This window comes from Equus asinus, chromosome 7, assembly GCF_041296235.1.
Source record: "Equus asinus isolate D_3611 breed Donkey chromosome 7, EquAss-T2T_v2, whole genome shotgun sequence".
NCBI lineage: Eukaryota > Metazoa > Chordata > Mammalia > Perissodactyla > Equidae > Equus > Equus asinus.
Genome location: NC_091796.1, coordinates 81650460 through 81671663, shown reverse-complemented (window position 1 = coordinate 81671663; position 21204 = coordinate 81650460). Strand labels below are relative to the sequence as shown.

Below are 21204 nucleotides of genomic sequence, written 5' to 3'. Positions count from 1 at the left end.
CCTATGCACCCCAATGTTTATTGCAGCACTGTTTACAATAGCCAAGACGTGGAAGCAACCGAATGGATAAAGAAGATGTGGTACATATATACAATGGAATACTACTCAGCTGCAAAACAGAACAAAATCATTCCATTTGCAATAACATGGATGGACCTTGAGAGAATTATGTTAAGTGAAATAAGCCAGCGAGAGAAGGATAATCTGTGTATGACTCCACTCAAATGAGGAATTTAAAATTATGGACTAAGAACAGTTTAGTGGATACCAGGGGAAAGGTGGGGTGGGGGGTGGGCACAAAGGGTGAAGTGGTGCACCGACAACATGACTGACGAACATTAATGTACAACTGAAATTTCACAAGATTGTAACCTATCAATAACTCAATAAAAAAAAAAAAAGAGAAAAAAAAAAAACTATATTCATCCAGAGAAAAATGTCTTGAAGAATATGCAACAAAAATGTCTCGAGTGGTTACTAATAGAGATAAGATTACAGCTGGCACTCAATTTCTATATAGTTTGCTTTATTTTATGAGGTTTTTTACAAAGAACACACAATGTTTTTGTATAAGGGGAGAGGGACGTAACCAATAAAGCTACTTCTATTTTGAATGATAATGAAAGACTGAAGAACGTCAAGGTTATTTTATTTTTGTAGAGACAGGAAGGTAATAATAAATCTATTTTGGATCCATTCATCTTGAGGTGCCAAAAGGAACTAAGAAGGGAAAACAAAGAAATACATACTCGGGTTTTACCTATTTTTCGCTTTGTTGAGAAGGAGTAATAATGCATACATTACGACACAACACACAAAAATTTCCTTTACTTTCCCTTCACTTAATATAACCACCCACCTGAGGAAAGCAGTTAAGACTTACTTTCATTCATTTCAGAATCTGCGTACTTCTAAAAGAGAGGGCAACTAATAAAAATTGTGTAGGTTGAAACATATTTTGTACTTACTTACAAAGCTGCCTTACTGAATTAGCTCTGTTTGGAATAGTCTGTACCAGTGTTTTCTCTGGCAAGTGAACCTGTCCAGCCTCCCTTACTACCTTCATCCCAACCAGGAACAAGCAAACCAACAGTCATCCACCCACTATGGGTAGATAAAAGACTTAAAATAACTACAAACTATATAAACACCCTCCTGCATTTTAGCCACAAGCACATATGATGATGATGGTGATCTTGTGAAGCCCCATCCTAGATTCATTTATAATGAGCAGTATTTGCCCTGAAAGAGCACAGTTGACCTAGAGAAGATAATACTATAGAAAACATACCCCATTAGAAGCTTTCTTCTTTGCTTTCCATTCATCCAGTTGCGCCTTTGTCTTTGCATCAACTTTAACAAGTAGCTTCTTCTCTCCAATCTGCAGGTCATGCAATAACCTGAGTGCACGGAGGGTAGACTCAGGCTCCTTATACTCACAGAATCCAAAGGCTAGCAATGGATGTAAAGAATTAGTGAAATATCAATACAAGTATGAAAGATGAAAACTATTTACGGAAAATTAAAATCACTAGAGACCAAATGTTCTAGTGTAAGGATTATTCATGTTGTTACTCCTCCCTTTCCTTCAATTATCTCTGATGAAAATTTCACTTTTAGCACCCTCAGATAACCAAAAGAAAAAAGAGAAAACAAAACAGGAGAAATGAAGAAAAATTCTAATCAGGCAAACTGCTACTTATTAGAAGTGCTGATAAAATATTTAGCAGAATCAGCAAATTTCATGATTGAGTCTTTTAATTATTTCACAAATTCATTACATCCCAATTTCTAAATAGCTACAAGTAAGTGAGAACAGGCTGCTTGAACCTAAATAAGGCACTGTTCAATGCTGAGATGTTAAACTACAAAAGTACTAATCTTTTATCCTACTTACCAGTCAAATTTTTCTATACTTATTTCTTTTTAATAACTAGTCTCACTATTATTACTATGACTTCAAATCAAATAATTAAAACAAAACTAAATTTAAAGAGTAATCTAAAAATTGAAAATAAAATCAAACAAATGAATCCAAATATGTATAGAGTTAATGACACAACCATACAGAGAGGAACAACTCTGAATGATTTTAAAACAGTAAATTTATCCATACATTTTTAGTGCAATATATCCTAAGGACAAAAAGACCTGTCAATAAAAAAGAAAATCTCAATAATCATATTGATGACAGTGTTGGTGTTATTAAACTGAAATTGTTGCATGTGAAATGTGAGCTAAAGCAAGCCAGTGATGATTTAATAGTCCATCATCCCCAGTGTCCTAGCAACTCAGGATTCTCAGTGTGAGAGAAAAGAAAATAAATATATGACAGAAAGGTTACACAAACACCTTTCAATCTTGAATTTGAATTAATGTACACTGGAAAAACGTAAAAGCAAAGACAAAAACACTCTTACAATGAGTACATCTAACTCCCACACTGATTTTGAAAGTAATTTCCCACTAAAAGGTACCAGAGTTCCTTGGAGAAACGCTAATCCCAAGTCTGGGGCAGAAAAACTACTAGATGAGCTTGGAATATCTTGTCGTTCTACGTAACAAGGAAGTTAGATATAACAAAGGCACTAGGTTTGTGTCAAAACCAGTGGAGATCCAACAGAAGCAACTTAAGACAATTTAAGCTTCACTAGCAATAAAAAAAAATTAATCCATATTAAATATAACAACAAATTGAATATGCTTCAACCCGTAAGTTCAAAATGGTTCTTTAAAAAACAAAACAAAAAACAAAAAAAATTATGGCTAGAGGATGCCGAGGACACATGCTCATTCTTTTGAAAAGTGAAAGGAAGAACCAAAGCGTTTATCCCGTTTTTCTTATATAAATTGTACCTCTAAGTAATCAAACATTAGATGGAAGGGGAAGATTATCTTTACATAAGTATTCTATTAATAAATGAAGATTTGTTCTTTGATGGAATGATAGAATTCTTCAAAATAGACCTTTTTTGCAACCCACCAATGAATGGATCAACCTAGGGACTGACAATAAACAGCTGCTACCATTAAAAAAAAGGTAACCCAGTTTGTCTCCTGATGGAAGGACACTACCTTTAGAGAATTCTTACAAATAGAAAAATCAATAAAAATAACACACACAAACTCAAATCTGACCAAGTCTCAAGATACAACTACCAATCAGTTTACATAAAACACAGAGGACAGAGGTACGTGGTATATTATTCTACTGGAGCTTCAATCAGCAAATCCAGACTATAGAAACACTACTGTGCAAATGATGCAGTTTCTTCAATAAATAATTGCAAGAGAAAAGAGACACAGAAGAACTTAAAATATTGAGACTTAAAAATATGACAACCAATTGCAATGTGTGGACCTTCGATGGATCATGAATCAAACAATTAAAAAACTGACATTTGAGACAACTGGACACCTGAACACTGACTGGATATTGACCAAAGGTTGGCTATCTGAACACTGACTTAATGATATTAAGAAAAAGTTAATTTTTTTAGGTCCTATAATAGTATTTTGGGTATGTTTTCTTAAAAGCCCTTATCTTTTAGAGACACATACTAAAATATTTATAGACAAAATGATCTGGTGCTTAGGACTGCTTAACAATTATCTAAGGAAGAAATAGGTAGGGTACAGGGTAAGCACAATTGGCCGTGAGTTGATAAAGGTTAAAGCTAGGTGATAGGTACATGGGAGTTTATCATACTACTCTAATTTTATATACACATTAATTTGTCCATAATAAAAAGTGTTTAAAGGGCCTGCCCCAGTGACATAGTGGTTAACTTCCCACACTCAGCTTTGGCAGCCCAGGGTTTGCAGGTTCAGATCCCAAGCGCAGACATAGCATTGCTCGTCAGGCCACTCTGTGGTGGCATTCCAAATAAAATAGAGGAAGACTGGCAGATGTTAGCTCAGGGCCAATCTTCCTCACACATGCTCCAAAAAAAGGTGTTTAAAGACTGTATATGGAACGGGTATTTCTACTAACAGGTACAAAAAGAAGAGTTTGCTTTCAAGACTAACAGGTCCTTTCATCATCTTTTCTCCTACTTTCTTCCTAAATTCTAATTATTCCATCTTGATCATACACTCCTGCTCTCAAATAAAAAGGACTTTTTAAAGAAATCTTATTAGAAACCACTTAGCCTGAATAATTTTTCCTTTCCTACCTCCTTCCTGTTATACTTTTCCACTTTCTTAATCTCAACTCTCAGCCAACATCGTCCCAATTTTCATTAATCCTATTTCGATAAGAAGGAGGATAAAGAGTGCTAATAGAATACTCTCAGGATTAAGGACAATGAGAGTAAAACAGGCAAAAAGTGATTTATGCACGTAGGTTAAAATCATCTCAATAAATAAGGAAAAAATTACCTACCTTGAAGTTTTCCAGATGCACCTTGTACTCTCTTCCAGCTCAAAACCAAGCCACATTTCTTAAAAAAGAAACAAAAAAAGATTATCAGTTAACAAAATAAACTAATTTGTAATGCAAATAAGAGCATAATTATATTCCCACTGGGAAAAAGCCAGAAGCCAAATAGAAAAAAGATCACATCAGCAACTAAGTTTCTTAAAATTCTCTCAGTTCTCACAAATCTATTATAAGAGAGAAATTTAGCAAGTAATTTTAAAGAAAAATATAAATTCTTACTGACTCTTATTTGCAGAAAATTGCCTACCTTTTAGTAAATTAGAAATTCTACAGCATTATTTATCCTATCAAAAAGTATATATAAAAGCCAAAATGCCCAAGACTATAAGAGTTAAAACAAACTATACAGTAAATTCAAGTAATATTTCAAGTCCATAAGAATTGTTTTAAAACACATGTATATATTATAAAGGATTGTTAATGACACGGAGAATTGCTTGATATGGGATGCAAAACTTACAAGAGATACGAAATAGCAGATAAACATTGATTTTACCTATGTAAAAAAAAATTTCCAAAAAATGATCAGAAATATTTCAAAATGTTAACAGGGCAGGCTGTGTGAAGGCTAGGATATTAAGACAGTTTACTTTCAAAGTTTTAAAATATCATTTCTAATTACAGTATTAAAGTAAAAACTAAAAGGCAAAAAAAAAAAGTTATTTGTGGACAATGATAACTGAAGATTGCCTAAGCTGAGAGAGAACACATGAAATTTTCACATCTCCTTTCAGAGAAGCCACTGAAACAATAACCAAAGAATATAAAAGATAAAAACCCAGAAGGTCAAATACAGCATGAGGAAACAGCAGCAGAGTTCAACAAAATTTTGAAAAGACAAAACGCAAGCAAATGGATGGTGACTCATTCAGTAGAGCAAAGAAACTTCTAACTCCAAGGGTCTACAGATGCAGATACTGATGAGAAAGAATTAGGCTAACTGATTCTATAAAGCCAAGTGGACATGGACTGGAGGTAAAAGGCACAATGGAGAATGGGGCTAAAGAATGAAGCTGAATAAAAACAGGTGCTTGCCAGAAAATATGCATTTGGAAACATCAAAACCTCAGAGTTCTTTTCAAGTAACTACCCTTTCTCTGTCCCCAGAGAAGGAACTCTGAAGAGTTCTTTTCAAATAACTATCCTATCCTCATCCCCAGAGATGACAGCTTGAAGAGCTACAGTCTGAAGAAAGTGAACAGAACAGGCTTCAAATGTAGAGCATCAGATACAAAAGAAGATCTGGATGAATCACAGAGCAGGTAACAAGGGAAGAAAATAAAGGTATAAGAAATGCTTCAACTCTGTCCTTAACCCCCAACTCCACAGAGCCAATCTAGAGAAACCAAAAAGCCTCAAAAAACAGACCTACACATACTAACATTCAAAACCTTTGGCTGCCAGCTACATTACCCTATAACAACACCCAAAATTTTATAAACCCAGCTTATGCACACAAAAGCCTTTTAATCCTTAACTCTTAATTATGAATAATCAAGGATCACCATTTAAGAAAAGCCTTAAAAGCAAAAGAAAAACAACTCAGAAATCCAAAGAAAGCTTAAAAACAAAACAGTGCTGCACATATAAATCAAGAACAGGTTCTAAAAAGGGGTATTTCAGGGGCCAGACCCGTGGCCGAGTGGTTAAGCTCGTGCACACAGTTTCAGTGGCCCAAGGTTTAGCCAGTTTGGATCCTGGGTGCGGACATGGCACTGGTTATCAAGCCATGCTGAAGTGGCATCCCACATGCCATAACTAGAAGCATCCACAACTGAAAATATACACAACCATGTATCGGGAGGCTTTGGGGAGAAAATGGAAAAATTATATCTTTAAAAAAAAAAAGGGATATTTCAAATTGAAAACATATACATATGTCCATACAAAACTTCATACATGAATATTCACAGCACCATTATTTATAATAACCAAAAAGTGGAAACAACCCAACTGTCCACCAACTGATGAATGGGCAAACAAAATGTAGTATATCCATTAAATAGAATATTGTTTGACCATAAAAAGGAATGAAATACCAATATAAGCTACAATATAGATGAACCTTGAGAACATTATACTAAGTGAAAGAAGAGAAAACACAAAAGGCCACATATTTATGATTCTGTTAATATAAAATGACCAGAATAGGCCAATCCATAGAGACAGAAGTTACAATAGTGGTTGCCAGATACCAAGGAGAGGAGAGAATGGGAAGTAACTGTTAACAGGTACGGAGTTTCTCCGTGGGATGATAAATGTTCTGGAATTAGAAAATAGTGATAGCTGTACAACTTTCATAATATATTAAAATCTACTGAATTGTACATAACAAAAGGGTAAGTTTTATGGTACACGAATTTATACCATATCAACCTGGGTATATGAACCCAGTGGTACAGTGGTTAAATTTGTGCCCTCCACTTTGGCAGCCCAGGGTTCGCTGGTTTGGATCCCGGGTGCAGACCTACACACCACTCATCAAGCTATGCTGTGGCAACATCCCATATAAAAAATAGAGGAAGACTGGCATGGTTGTTAGCTCAGGGACAATCTTCCTCAAGCAAAAAGAGGATTGGCAAGACATGTTAGATCAGGACCAATCTTCCTCATCAAAAATAATTAAATAAATAACTTCTCTAAGAAATAGTGGAGATTATGGAGGGAGTGAGTACAGCCCTGCTATTTTTCATTATAAAATCATTCAGTATTATTTCACTTAATGATGTGCATGTATCACCTGAATAAAATTTTTTAAACTAAGACAAAAAGAAAATCAATGACTTTACCAAGTCAAAAGAACTTACCACTTATGCTTAGAATAAAAACTTCAAAGGAATCAAACACCATTGACTGCTAAAATCATTATTTTAAAGGCTGCTAGAGAAAAGGACTCATATAGTCTCAAAATATTAATCAAAAGATTACTTATTAATGACAAAGGGAGAAAAGATACCCTTAAAATGGAGAGATTTGCAATCAATGTGATCCACCACATTAACCAAATGAGGAACAAAAACCACACGATCATCTCAATAAACACAGAGAAAGCGTTCAACAAGATCCAACATCCATTTATGATAAAAACTCTCAATCAAATGGGTACACAAGGAAAGCACCTCAACATCATAAAGGCCATATATGACAAGCCCACAGCAAACATCATACTCATGGGAAAAACTGAAAGCCATCCCCCAGAGAACAGGAACAAGACAAGGGTGCCCACTTTCACCACTCTTAATCAACACAGTACAGAGGTTTTGGCCAGAACAATTAGGCAAGAAAAAGAAAGAAAAGGAATCCAAATAGGCAACGAAGAAGTGAAACTCTCACTGTTTGCAGATGACATGATTTTATGTATAGAAAACTCTAAAGAATCCATCAGAAAACTATTAGAAATAATCAACAATCATAGGAAAGTTGCAGGGTACAAAATCAACTTAGAAACAGCAATGGCATTTCTATAATAACGAACTAACAGAAAGAGAACTCAGGAATACAATCCTATTTACTATCACAACAAAAAGAATAAAATATCCAGAATAAATTTAACCAAGGAGGTGAAAGACCTATACAATGAAAACTATAAGACATTACTGAAAGAAATCGATAATAACATAAATAAATGGAAAGATATTCCATGCACATGGATTGGAAGAATAAATATAGTTAAAACGTCCACACTACCTAAAGCAATCTACAGATTCGAAGAAATCCCAATCAGGACCCCAATGACGTTCTTCACGGAAATGGAACAAAGAATCTTAAAATTCATATGGGGCAACAAAAGACCCTGAACAGTCAAAGCAATTCTGAGAAATAAGAACAAAGCTGGAGGCACCACAAGCCCTGACTTCAAAATATACTACAAAGCTGTAGTAACCAAAACAGCATGGTACTGGTACAAAAACAGTCATACAGATCAATGGAACAGAACTGAAAGCCCAGAAATAAAACCCCACATCTATAGACAGCTAATCTTCGACAAAGGAGCCAAGAACATACAATGGAGAAAGGAAAGTCTCTTCAGTAAACGGTGTTGGGAAAACTGGACAGCCACATGCAAAAGAATGAAAGTAGACCATTATCTTTCTCCATACACACAAACAGACTCAAAAGGGATCAAAGACTTGAAGGTGAGACCTGAAATCATAAAACTTCTAGAAGAAAATACAGGCAGTACCCTCTTTGACATTGGTCTTAAAACGATCTTTTTCGAATATTATGTCTACTCAGGGAAGGGAAACAATAGAAAAAATAAACAAGTGGGACTTTATCAGACTAAAGAGCTTCTGCAAGGCAAAGGAAACCCGGATGGAAATGAAAAGACAACCCACCAAATGGGAGAAAATATTTGCAAATCATATACCTGACAAGGGGTTAATCTCCATAATATCTAAAGAACTCACACAACTGAACTACAAAAAAAACCCAAACAACCCGATCAAAAAGTGGTCAGAGGATATGAACACATTTTTCCAAAGAAGATATATAGATGGCCAATAAGCACATGAAAAGATGTTCAACATCACTAATCATCAGGGAAATGCAAATCAAAACTACACTTAGATATCACCTTTTACCCATTAGAAGGGCTATAATCACCAAGACAAAAAAATAACAAATGTTGGAGAAGCTGTGGACAAAAAGGAACACTCATACACTGCTGGTGAGAATGCAAACTAGTGCAGCCACTACGGCAAACAATATGGAGATTTCTCAGAAAATTAAAAATAGAAATATGGTATGACCCAGATACCCCACTACTAGGTATTTATCCAAAGAACTTGAAATCAACAATACAAAGAGACTTATGCACCCCTATGTTCACTGCAGCATTACTCACAATAGCCAAGACGTGGAAGCAACCCAAGCGCCCATCGACTGATGATTGGATAAAGACGTGGTGTATATACATGTATACAATGGAATGCTACCCAGTCATAAAAAAAAGACAAAATGTCCCATTTGCAACAACATGGATGGACATTGACTGTATTATGTTATGCAACATCAGCCAGACAGAGAAAGACGAACACCACACGATTTCACTCACATGTGGAAAATAAATACACAAAGAGAACAGTTTAGTGGTTACTGGGGGGAAGGGTTTTGGGGGTGGGAACAAGGGGTAGAGGGGCATATTTATATGGTGACTGACAAATAATAATGTACAACTGAAATTTCACAATGTTATAAACTATTATGACCTCAATTGAAAAAAAAATGGAGGGGCCGGCCCGGTGGCACAGCAGTTAAGTGAGCACATTCCACTTCAGTGGCCTGGGGTTCGGCGGTTCGAATCCCGGGTGCAGACATGGCACTGCTTGGCAAGCCATGCTGTGGTAGGCATCCCACGTATAAAGCAGAGGAAGATGGGCATGGATGTTAGCTCAGGGCCAGTCTTTCTCAGCAAAAATAAATAAATAAATAAAATAAAATATGGAGAGATTTGCCCACTTTAATCAAGTAATTAAACTTAGCACCAAAAATAGGACCAAGAGACATCGTGTGCCTCTTGCTATGCTGCATTGACAACAAAACATCACCTGTGAACCATTCTTGCAAAAAATGCTGACTCTGAATCTATGAGCAAACAATTAGTCAAACGCAATCTGGGAGAGACATTTTGCAAAAGACTCAGACTCTTCAAAAACGTCAATGTCATGAAAGAAAGAAACAAAACGAGCACACAAAAAAAAGCTGGGAATTGTTCTATATTAAAGAAGCTATCTAGGGGCCGGCCCCGTGGACGAGTGGTTGAGTTCGCATGCTTCACTTTGGCGGCCCAGGGTTTCGCTGGTTCAGATCCTGGGTGCAGACATGGCACCAGGATCAGGGCATGCTGAGGCGGCATCCCACATGCCACAACTAGAAGGATCCACAACCAAAATATGCAACTATGTACTGCGGGTATTTGGGGGGGGGGAAAGAAGCTATCTAAAGAGGCGTGACAATTACGTGCAATGTATAATAGATCAGAGCTCAAAATCAAAAAACAGCTATTATGGAAATTATTGGGAAAATTAAATATGAACTATATGTATATTAGTTAACAATACTGTACCGGCCTTAAATTTCTTACGTGTGATACTGGTTTTGTGATCATGTAGGAGAATGTCCTTGGTCTTAGGAGATACAAGAAGTGTTCAGAAGTAAAATGTCAAGTCACAACTTACTCTCAAATTATTCAGGAAAAAAATGCGTGTAGCATGTGTGTGTAAAGAGAAAATAAACATGGCAAAATGTGTTACAAGGGTATCCACTGTACTACTCGTTCAACCTTTTTGCAGGACTGAAATTTTTCAAAATAAAAAGGAGAAATTAGTCTTCTTTCTGCTTTTTCATAAGTTTGAAATTTACAACAATAAAAGTTTTAAAAATGAAAAACAAACAGCTTAACTTACAGCAAGGAGCTGTCTTATAAGCATGTCTGAAGCCTTCTCAGAAATGTTGCCAACAAAAACCGTAGTAGTGGGACCACAATTTTCATCATTTTCTTTAGTCTTTAGTCCTGGATGATCCTTTCTTGCTCCCAAATGCTTTCCCACCATAGACACAGTGGGTACTAAGACCTGAATTGAAGAAAGGCAATAAAATTTGATCTGGTAATTAAATTTCCTATCATGTTAATGTAACATTAGGCTAAAAACATCAATTTTAAAGCAGTAATTACATTATTATTAAAGGTTCTACATACTTAAAAGCTCTTAAGCACAAAACACGTTATTAATGTAAACTTATTCATGACAAGTAATGTTCTGTTATTAAATTACCTTTCTTTCAAAAACTTGGATAGAAATTTTTTATGTTTAACACATAATTTTTAAATGTTTAAGACATCATAAACCATTGAAAACTACCAAAATATATCCAGCAGTTTCTTCACAACTGTACTCTGTACCAATATAAAAGGAAATTTCAATTGTCCCTGCTAATCCTCTTGCACAATATTCAAGTACTTCCATAGCACCCTCCCCACATTTAAATTTATCAGTTACTCTTCTCTCCATCTTATTTTCCCTTTATAATTTTCAGCTTCCCAAAGGAAGGAATAGTCTTACTCATCTTTGTACCTGGAACTGAACTGAGCAAAATATCCACAGTAGGCAATGAATAAGTAGTGGTAAACTGAAAGAGTTGCTCCAAACCCCAACTCCCACCTTCTAGGCTGAAATGCCAGAGAGTAAGTACTTGTCACGTTGAGGTTTTCCAAAATAGCCAAACAATGGGTGTCCAATGCAAGAAAAGCTGGACCTCCCTTTGGTATCCCCCATATCTTCTTAGTTAGTGGTCAGCAGATTCCTATTTTCTCACATAGTTCCCATCGCCCTTTTACTAAGCATAACAACACTCCCCTCCCTTTTCAAAACCCATAGGTAAAAAAACAGTAGAAAGTAATGAGATTTACCCTCCCTTATAGTGGAATTCCAAATGAAGCCTAATATTCTATCAGTTAACTCAAAGAAAAATTGTGGTTAAATAAAAGTTAACAGGGTTATAACTTATTCATGTGTTACAGTGTACTAGCATTCTTAGCTAAAATGGTTAGAGTGTACAGAATCTTTGATGAATGTGGAGAATTAAGATTCAAGACATAAGACTGAATAATGAAACACTTCAGGAGTGGAAAGGCTTCAGCAAAACTTTACAAAGCTTGAAGGTATCATACTAAAGGACAGGAAAAAACAGCTTGAAAAGGTAGGTAAGAGGAGAGAGTAGAAATACATGCAACACAAATTTCATTTCAAAATTTAAATTTGTTAGGATCATTCCTACATTTTTTTTTCCTCTCTTTTAAGAGATTAGACATGTCAGATCATTCTCCTATCTCCCAGAAGAAGACTGAAAGTTGGCAGAGCCAACGTCCTAAATCTGAAAAAACAAGTATATGAAGAGTCTAGAGAATAAGAGAGGAATCATAAAACTATTTACTTAGGGAGGATATTTTAGAGGCAATTGCATATATGCATAGCTGAATGAAAATAAAACTTATTCAAATAAGTAGCATGATACACATGGGGGCTCTCACTCCCTTCCTATTATTCTTTTAAACAATTTATCTGAGTTTATCAAGTTTTTTAGCTTTAAAAGCAATAACACCTCCATAGCTCCTAATTCCTCCTTAAAATTATACTTACAGTTGGAGCAGGAGCCATAATGCTCATCGGTACAGGAATCATTGGGGTCCCTAAAAAAAAAAAAAGTACACTGAGTCTTAAAAATATGATTATATATGACTGCATTCTGTATCAACTACATACCATACAAATGAATATCCTCACTCATAGTTCATTTAAATAGGAATGTAGGATTAAAGAAAATGAGATACTAATTAATGCCTTAGTTTCAAAAGCAATACAGCATCAGGTCAGTCTACAAAAACTGACATACAACAAAAAACTATTCTAAAAGCAAAAAGGCTAACACAATATGCTTAAGGAGTATAAAATTCTGGATAGTTATCAATTCACGTTCATTTGGTCAGTACATCCTCAAAGCCAGCCAACCTTCACAAACACAGATTTACTTATGGGTGAACAATGAATCCTTTAAAAGTAAAAACAGGGGCTGGCCCGGTGGCACAGTGGTTAAGTTCGCACGTTCTGCTTCACCAGCCCGAGGTTTGCCAGTTCGAATCCCAGGTGCAGACATGGCACCGCTTGACACGCCATGCTGTGGTAAGCATCCCACATATAAAGTAGAGGAAGATCAGCATGGATGTTAGCTTAGGGCCACTCTTCCTCAGCAAAAAGAGGATTGGCAGCTGATGTTAGCTCAGGGCTAATCTTCCTCAAAAAAAAAAAAAAAAAAAAATGGGGGCTGGACCCCTGGCCAAGTAGTTAAGTTCGCGTGCTCCGCTGCAGGCAGCCCAGTGTTTCGTTGGTTCGAATCCTGGGCACGGACATGGCACTGCTCATCAAACCACGCTGAGGCAGCCATCCCACATGCCACAACTAGAAGGACCACAATGAAGAATATACAACTATGTACTGGGGGGCTTTGGGGAGAAGAGGAAAAAAATAAAATCTTTAAAAGTAAAAACAAATCCTTTGAAGGTTAAAAAAAAAAACCCTTTAAGAACAGGAACCAGATTAGGATGCCCACTTTCCCCACTCTTATTTAACATAGTATTGGAAGTCCTAGCCAGAGCAATCAAGCAAGAAAAAAAATAAAAAGGATCCAAATTGGAAAGCAAGAAGTGAAACTGTCATTATTTGTAGATGACATGATTTTATATACAGAAAACTCTAATGAATCCACCAGAAAAATTTTAGAAATAATAAACAAATATGGTAAAGTTTCAGGATACAAAATCAATATACAAAAATCAGTTGCGTTTCTATATACTAACAACGAAGTAGCAGAAAGAAATTAAGAATACAATCCCATTTACAATTACAACAAAAAGAATAAACTTAACCAAAGAGGAGAAAGATCTGTACACTAAAAAAACTATAAAACATCATTGAAAGAAAGTGAAGACAACACAAAGAAATAAAGATATTCTGTGATATGGGATTGGAACAATTAACACAGTTAAAATGTCCAGGGACTGGCCCCATGACCGAGTGGTTAAGTTCATGCGCTCTGCTTCGGTGGCCCAGGGTTTTGCCAGTTTGGATCCTGGGCGTGGACCCAGAATCACTCATCAAGCCATGCTGAGGCAGTGTCCCACATGCCACAACTAGAAGGACCCACAACTAAAAAAAAATATACTTTGGAGCTTTGGAGAGGAGGAGGAAAAATGAAAAAAATATCTAAAAATGAAATAAAACAAAATGTCCATATGTCCTAAAGCAGTCTGTAGATTCAATGCAATCTGTATCAAAGTTCCAACAACATTTTTCACAGAAATAGAACAAAGAATCCTAAAATTTATACAACAAAAGACCCCAAAAAGCCAAAGGAATCCTGAGAAAAAAGAACAAAGCTAGAGGTATCACACTCCCTGATTTCAAAATATATTAAAACTGACAGTAAACAAAATAGCATGGTACTGCCACAAAAACAGACAAGCAAATCAATGGAACAGAATCAAGAGTCCAGAAATAAAAGCACACATCTATGGAAAGCTAATTTCCAACAAGGGAGCCAAGAAAATACAAAGGAGAAAGTCTCTTCAATAAATGGTGTTGGGAAAACTGGATAGCCACACACAAAAGAATGAAAGAAGATCATTATCTTACACCATACACAAAAATTAGCTCAAAATGGATTAAAGACTTGAATGTAAGACCTGAAACCATGAAAATTCTAGAAGAAAACATAAGACAGTACTCTTCAACATCTATCTTAGCAGCATATTTTCAAGTACCATGTCTGACAGAGCAAGGGAAACAACAGAAAAAATAAACAAATGGGACTACACCACACTAAAAAGCTTCTGCACAGCAAAGGAAACCATCAACAAAATGAAAAAACCTAAAAATTGGGAGAAGAGGTGGCCGGCCCCAGGGCCGAGTAGTAAGTTCGCGTGCTCCGCTTTCGTGGCCCAGGGTTTCCCCGGTTCAGATTCTGGGAGCAGACCTAGCACCGCTCATCAGGCCACGCTGAGGTGTTGTCCCACATAGCACAACCAGAGGCACTCACAACTAGATTATACAACTATGTACTGGGGGGGCTTTGGGGAGAAGATGACAAAAAAAGTAGTATCGGGAGAAGATATTTGCAAACCATATATCTAACAAGGGGTTAATATCCAAAATATATAAAGAACTCACACATGTCAACAACAAAAAAACAAGCCAATTAAAAGATAGACAAAAGACGTGAACAGACATTTCTCCAAAGAAGATATACAGATGGCCAGCAGGCACGTGAAAGGATGGTCAACATCATTATCAGGGAAATGCAAATCAAAACTACAATGAGATATCACCTCATTCGCATCAGAATGGCTATAATTAACAAGACAGGAAATAACAGGTGTTGGAGAGAAGGGAACTGTCATACACTGCTAGTGGGAATGCAAACTGGTTACAGCCACTATGGAAAACAGTATGGAGATTCCTCAAAAATTTAAGAATAGAACTACCATACGATCCAGGTATTCCACTGCTGGGTATTTATCCAAAGAACATGAAAACACGAATGCGTAAAGATACATGCATCCCTATGTTCACTGCAGCATTATTCACAATAGCCAAGACTTGGAAGCAACCTAGGCATCCATCAAGGGACAAATGGATAAAGAAGATGTGGTCTATACACAATGGAATACTACTCAGCCATAAGAAATGATGAAATCCAGCCATTTCTGACATCATGGATGGACCTTGAGGGCATTATGCTAAGCAAAATAAGTCAGAGGGAGAAAGTCAAATACCATATGATCTCACTCATAAGTAGAAGATAAAAACAACAATCACTCACAGAGACAGAGACTGAACTGGTGGTCACCAGAAGGGAAGGGGGGCGGGAGGAGGACAGAAGACATCTTTAGCACTAACAGAATCACATACCTATCATGTTCCTAAAGTTAATATTGCAATGACAAAAGTACAGGTTAAAAAAACAACGGTATCCACAAACTTACCTGGAGGTACAGGTGGAGGAAAGCCAGGAAACTGCGGGGGTGGGATCCCTGGTGGGAGTGCTGGGATTCCCATGGGAGGGCGATTCAAATGAGGGGGGAAAGACATTCTTACTGCAGCGGTCTAAAGAAAGAAATCATGACAAATCATTTTATTTGAAAACTTTACAATTTGATATGCCTGGTTTGTTGGCCTTCATTTTTAGAATATCTGCAAAATTCTAAAGTTTTCTTACCCAAAGGAGTTGGCAAAGACCCTCTTTTCTCTGTCTGTCCATTGAGAATTTTTAAAACTTAGATCTTTTCTAAAATAAGTTCCCAAAATGTACAGGATCTAAGTTCAGGATAGACTCCTACAATCATATGGGAATACATATAAAGGAAGAAAAACATTTTGAGGTTCAGTTAATATCCAAAAATTAAATACCAAACATCAACGAATCTTTCTAAACCAAATTCAGAATCCAGGAGGTATCTAACAGTTTTGGGGTTTTTTAAAAAAGTGTTCTTATGCATTCATTTTTTATACACATCAGCACCCTGAAAACTAAACTTACAAAGTTTCACATTTTTGTTGATTCAATGTTGGTCAGTTCCTCAAAGACAAATGAATGTCTCAGTGAACAAACCTGAGGAGGAAAAAACCTCTTGACATCAGCTCATATTATAACCATCCAAATATAACGAGAATGTATAATTTGTGACAATGAGAAAAAAGTCATAATTTTTCTGAAACTTAAAAGCAAACTTAACCATTCTTGAATGAAATTCAATTAAACAAATAAATGAAATTCAAGAATCAGATGGCAGCATTTGATTTTTAAAAATACAAGAACACAGCGAACTGTTTCATTTGGTTTGTGATATTACTTAAACTTATTTTTGCCTCTTAGTTAAGAGAATAGAAGTATTTAAGACTTTTCCTCCCCCCTCAAGTTTTTTTCCAACATACTCAAGCGTCTAGACTACGGGGCAAAGTAGAAAACTAATGTTAGGATGTCCTAGGAGGATTCCATGCACCAATTTAAAAAAGCAGCCATTAATAAGAGAGTTGATGTCATATCTATGATGTCACTAAAAATAATGATTTGATTAACAGGAGATATTTTTGTTGGACACTAGGATAAATGCCTCTACCTCTGCTCTGTAACTGAAGGAGCCTAGAGTTGTTAGAAGCTTTTAAAAAATGTTTGTCTCGACAGAAAAAGACAAACACCATATGATTTGATTCACATGTGGATGATAAACAAATATATGGACAAACAGAACAGATCAGTGGTTACCAGAGGGGAAGAGGGTTGGAGGGTGGGCATAAGGGGTAAAGGGGCACATATATATGGTCACTGACAATAATGTACAACTGAAATTTCAATGTTATAAACTATTATGACCTTAATGAAATAAAAAAATAAAAAATACATATCTGTCTCTACTCTTCTTTTTCATGTTTTAATACAGTGTTTTACTCACCCTTCAGAAGAGAGAAGATAAAAGTGCATGTCGTCTTCTATTTCCTTGCCCCCTAAATCCCAACAGTTTGGTATATATCATTGTATTCTTCTAAATATCTTTCTAGACACAAACTAATATATAATCATTTCTGTTTTTCTGCAAACAATATAATCATACTATATTGTTGTGTGCATTTCTCCCTCATTATCATTAACATCTCTTCATGTCAACCCATAAAGTTCTGTTCTGTTCTTCACAATGCAGCAAACTATTATAATACAGACATACAATAATTATTCAACCAACATTGACGGTTGGCTCCACATTTTATCTCTTACAAATAATGCTGAACACTCTTGGATATATAACTCTATGCATCTTTGCAAGTAATTTTATAACACAGATTAGTACTGCACGTAGCCACACTTTACCTCCAAATCATCCTCCAAAACTAGTGTACAAATTTATAGTCTTCCCACCAATATATGGATATTCCCTTTCCTCACAGCCTCACCATCACTGGAATAAATCAGCGCTTAAGTTATAGCAATCTGATAGGTAAAAACTACTGTCTTACTTCAATTTGCGTTTCCCTAATCACTAATGAGGTTGACCATTTTTTTACCTGTTTACTAGACATTTCTTTAAAACAGTCTTAGAAACGTATGTCCTTCAGATTCACAGTTGTTCTTCCTCAGTGTTCTTCTGACTTAGTAAGTTAGGATAATACAATACTCTATAAAATCTAAACTTCAATTTCAGAAAACACAGTACACTTAAAATATTTAGAAAGCTTTACAGGTAAAACAAATTACTAGGATGACTTCATATACTTAGCAAATAAGGTAATGGAAATGCTTTAAAATTTTAAGTAGGTATCAGCATAAATTAAATAGGAAAAATACAACTAATTTAAGATTATAAATGTGTTGAATTTTTTAATAATCTTTTTGTAATACTTTTTGCCCAAAAACAAAAACAAATATTCTACAAGGAAGGGGGTGGGAGCATATCTCCTTCTAAAACAGAGAGGGCTGCTGTCCTACTTACAGAGGCTCTTGTATTATCATTATAATACTCTATCTCAGCACTTTCTTAGGAGGGCAGTTGGTATTAATACCTGTTGAATAAATAAATTAATCAATGAATAAATCAGTAAACAAATAAAACTCTGAGGACCTCATTAAATAAATTTATTAAGACGCTATAGGGGAAGGGTGGGGGGAAAAAAAGCTACTACATGCCAGGTACTATGCTAGCAATGACCCAGTGCCTAGCCTCACAATTATAAAGATCAAGCCAAGAATTTAACTTTAGAATCATTTTTTCCCAAGTACTGGATGTAAAAACCATTAAAAAAAAAAAAAAACTTCTATGTTCTTGGTGTTTAAACTATTTCATGGTTTTTAAATGTATGACTCATTCTGTGAAGAGTTAACCAGATTATGTTTAATTTTAGTTTATGCCAATATACATTCCATTCACTTCTAATTTATCTATGAAGTATTTCCCTTTTACTTGGAACTGTTCAAAACTTGCTTATTCATAGGCTGAACTTCAAAGGTAAAGGTAATCTTAATAAGATAATAGCTCCTCCTATGGAAATTCAGAAAACAAACATTTCTGGTGATCTCTGATAAACACTAATGTTCACTTTAAACATCCTAAAACGAGAGTATCAGCCACTTATTTCAACATAAAGTTTTAGTTTTGACATACATGAAAATGATTCAGAATAAACTTTTATAACCAGAAACAAAGTTCATCAGTTTTTACTGATAGTCGATAAAGTGTAATACTGTCTTATAATAAATGATATAGATATTCAAAGTTGGTAGGTACTTTGTAGAATGAAGTAGGGAAGAGAGCTAGAGAGAGCTTTATTTTAAACGTGATGGTCAGGCCTCATCAAGGTGACATTTGAACAAAGACTTGAAAGAGGGTGAGGCAGGAAACCCTACTCACATCTGGGGGCAATAGCCTTCTGAGCAAAGGAAACAGCAAAAACAAAGAGCCTTAGGTGGGCATGGAGTTTTTGCAGGAGGAACAGCAAAGCCAACGGATGGAGCAGAATACTCAAAAGTAGAGGAAAGTCGGAGATAAATGGCGAGTGTTATTTGAGGAGAGGGTTCAGAGAGTGTAGGGTTTTGTTGGCCACTATAAAAGGTTTTGTGTTTTACTCTGAGATGGAAAACATTTGAAAGGTTTTTGACTTGATTTACATTTTAAGTGTCACCGGCCACTTGAGTTAAGGTAAGACTGGGGGAGAACAAGGGTAGAAGCAAGAGACTACTGCAATTATCCAGACAAGAGAAGGTGGTCTGGAAAAGCTGGTAGCAGTGAAATGAGTAACTAAGTTTTAGATTCTGGATATACTCTGAAGGTATCCAATTGTTGAGGGATTGTGCGTGGAGTTTAAGAAAAAGAGAGACGCAGTCATTATTTTATTAGTACTGAAATGACTTAAATAGCATCTTGAAAATATTTCAATAGAAGTCCTTCACTTTTAGAAGGCTCAAGGCACTTTTACTTGCTAAGTATGAAACTTTATGGCTCAAAGTAACAAAAACAAGCACCTAAGACGAAGTGTTCCCTATCTCTAGTGAGGCAGTGGTCATACAGGTTTAAGAATTTGTCAGAATTCACTGAAATTAAAATGGGTGCATTTTATTGTATGTAAATTTTATCTCAATAAATTTGGTTCTAAAAAAACCAAGCTTCTGGGGCCGGCCCCATAGCCAAGGGTTAAGTTCGTGCACTCTGCTTCAGCAGCCCAGGGTTTCACCAGTCCGGATCCTGGGCGCAGACATGGCACCACTCCTGAGGCCATGCTGAGGCACGTCCCACATAGCACAACCAGAAGGACCTACAACTAGAACATACAACTATGTACTGGGGATCTTTGGGGAGAAGAAGGAAAAAACAAGATTAGCAACAGATGTTACCTCAGGTGCCAATGTTAAAAAAAAAAGCCAAGCTTCCAAGATTTATCTCTACCACTCAACATACACACGCATTCTGCTTTTCTCTTTTTCACTTTTTTCTCTTTACCCTCTTAAACCACTTTTTTCCAGCACTCTGAGAATACCATTACTGCTTATAAGCATTCCTCCACTGCAGATTTATCCCGACAGAAAGAAAATATTTCATCAGGGATAGATTTACAAGCTAACTCCACCAAGACACTGTGTGTCAAATTTCTGAAATGGTAAGAGACCAATGAACCAATAGATAGATTCTCCACAGCAAACACTCATATCCAACTTATTAATTCATTCAACAAATATCTAGCTCCAATTATGTGATACATTCTTTTCCAAGTATTATTTTTACTAGTTCTGAAAGAGCAAATGTTGTTATTATATAAAGTTATACAGCCAGTCCAGTGGCTCTACATTGACTATAAATAATTATTAGTGTAGCATGTACTGTTTCCTACTCTGACAGCCTGCAAGGTACAATGGAGTGACATAACTGCCCCAGCCTAAGCAAAGCAAGCCCTTCAAAATACCATTTCTCACATTGAATTTCCACACACCTGGAGTCTTCAGGAGCTATTCCTAGGAAAAAGTGTTCCATGTCCAAAGAAGAATGGGAAATACTCAATTAACAAAAAGTTTCTTTTACAGGAAAGCTTGTTGCAGAAAATACTCATGTTCTGAGTCTCCAAAAAGGGAGCTGATCTTTTTCTGAGACTTCTACTTTGCTATTTTACCATTTTCAATGATTAAAAAGCAATACTCTATAAAGATTAGTGGTAGTATGGAGCTGGGGT

The 21204-nt window shown here is 36.0% G+C and overlaps 1 protein-coding gene across 2 annotated transcripts in view; it reads right to left on the bottom strand.

Moving 5' to 3' along the window:
- The window catches only part of RBM25 (RNA binding motif protein 25), a 58880-nt gene that overhangs the window by 34641 nt on the left and 3035 nt on the right, over positions 1 to 21204 (bottom strand). The window contains exons 2-7 of one of the 2 annotated variants that reach the window (XM_044773941.2): positions 16214 to 16330; positions 15981 to 16101; positions 12583 to 12632; positions 10849 to 11016; positions 4385 to 4442; positions 1292 to 1452 (exon numbers count right to left, since the gene is read on the bottom strand). In XM_044773941.2, coding sequence (XP_044629876.1) covers positions 1292 to 1452; positions 4385 to 4442; positions 10849 to 11016; positions 12583 to 12632; positions 15981 to 16101; positions 16214 to 16255 — 600 coding nt within the window. In that variant the 5' untranslated portion in view covers positions 16256 to 16330. The remainder of the gene's footprint in view (positions 1 to 1291; positions 1453 to 4384; positions 4443 to 10848; positions 11017 to 12582; positions 12633 to 15980; positions 16102 to 16213; positions 16331 to 21204) is intronic. The other variant, XM_014835672.3, reaches the window with a different exon arrangement.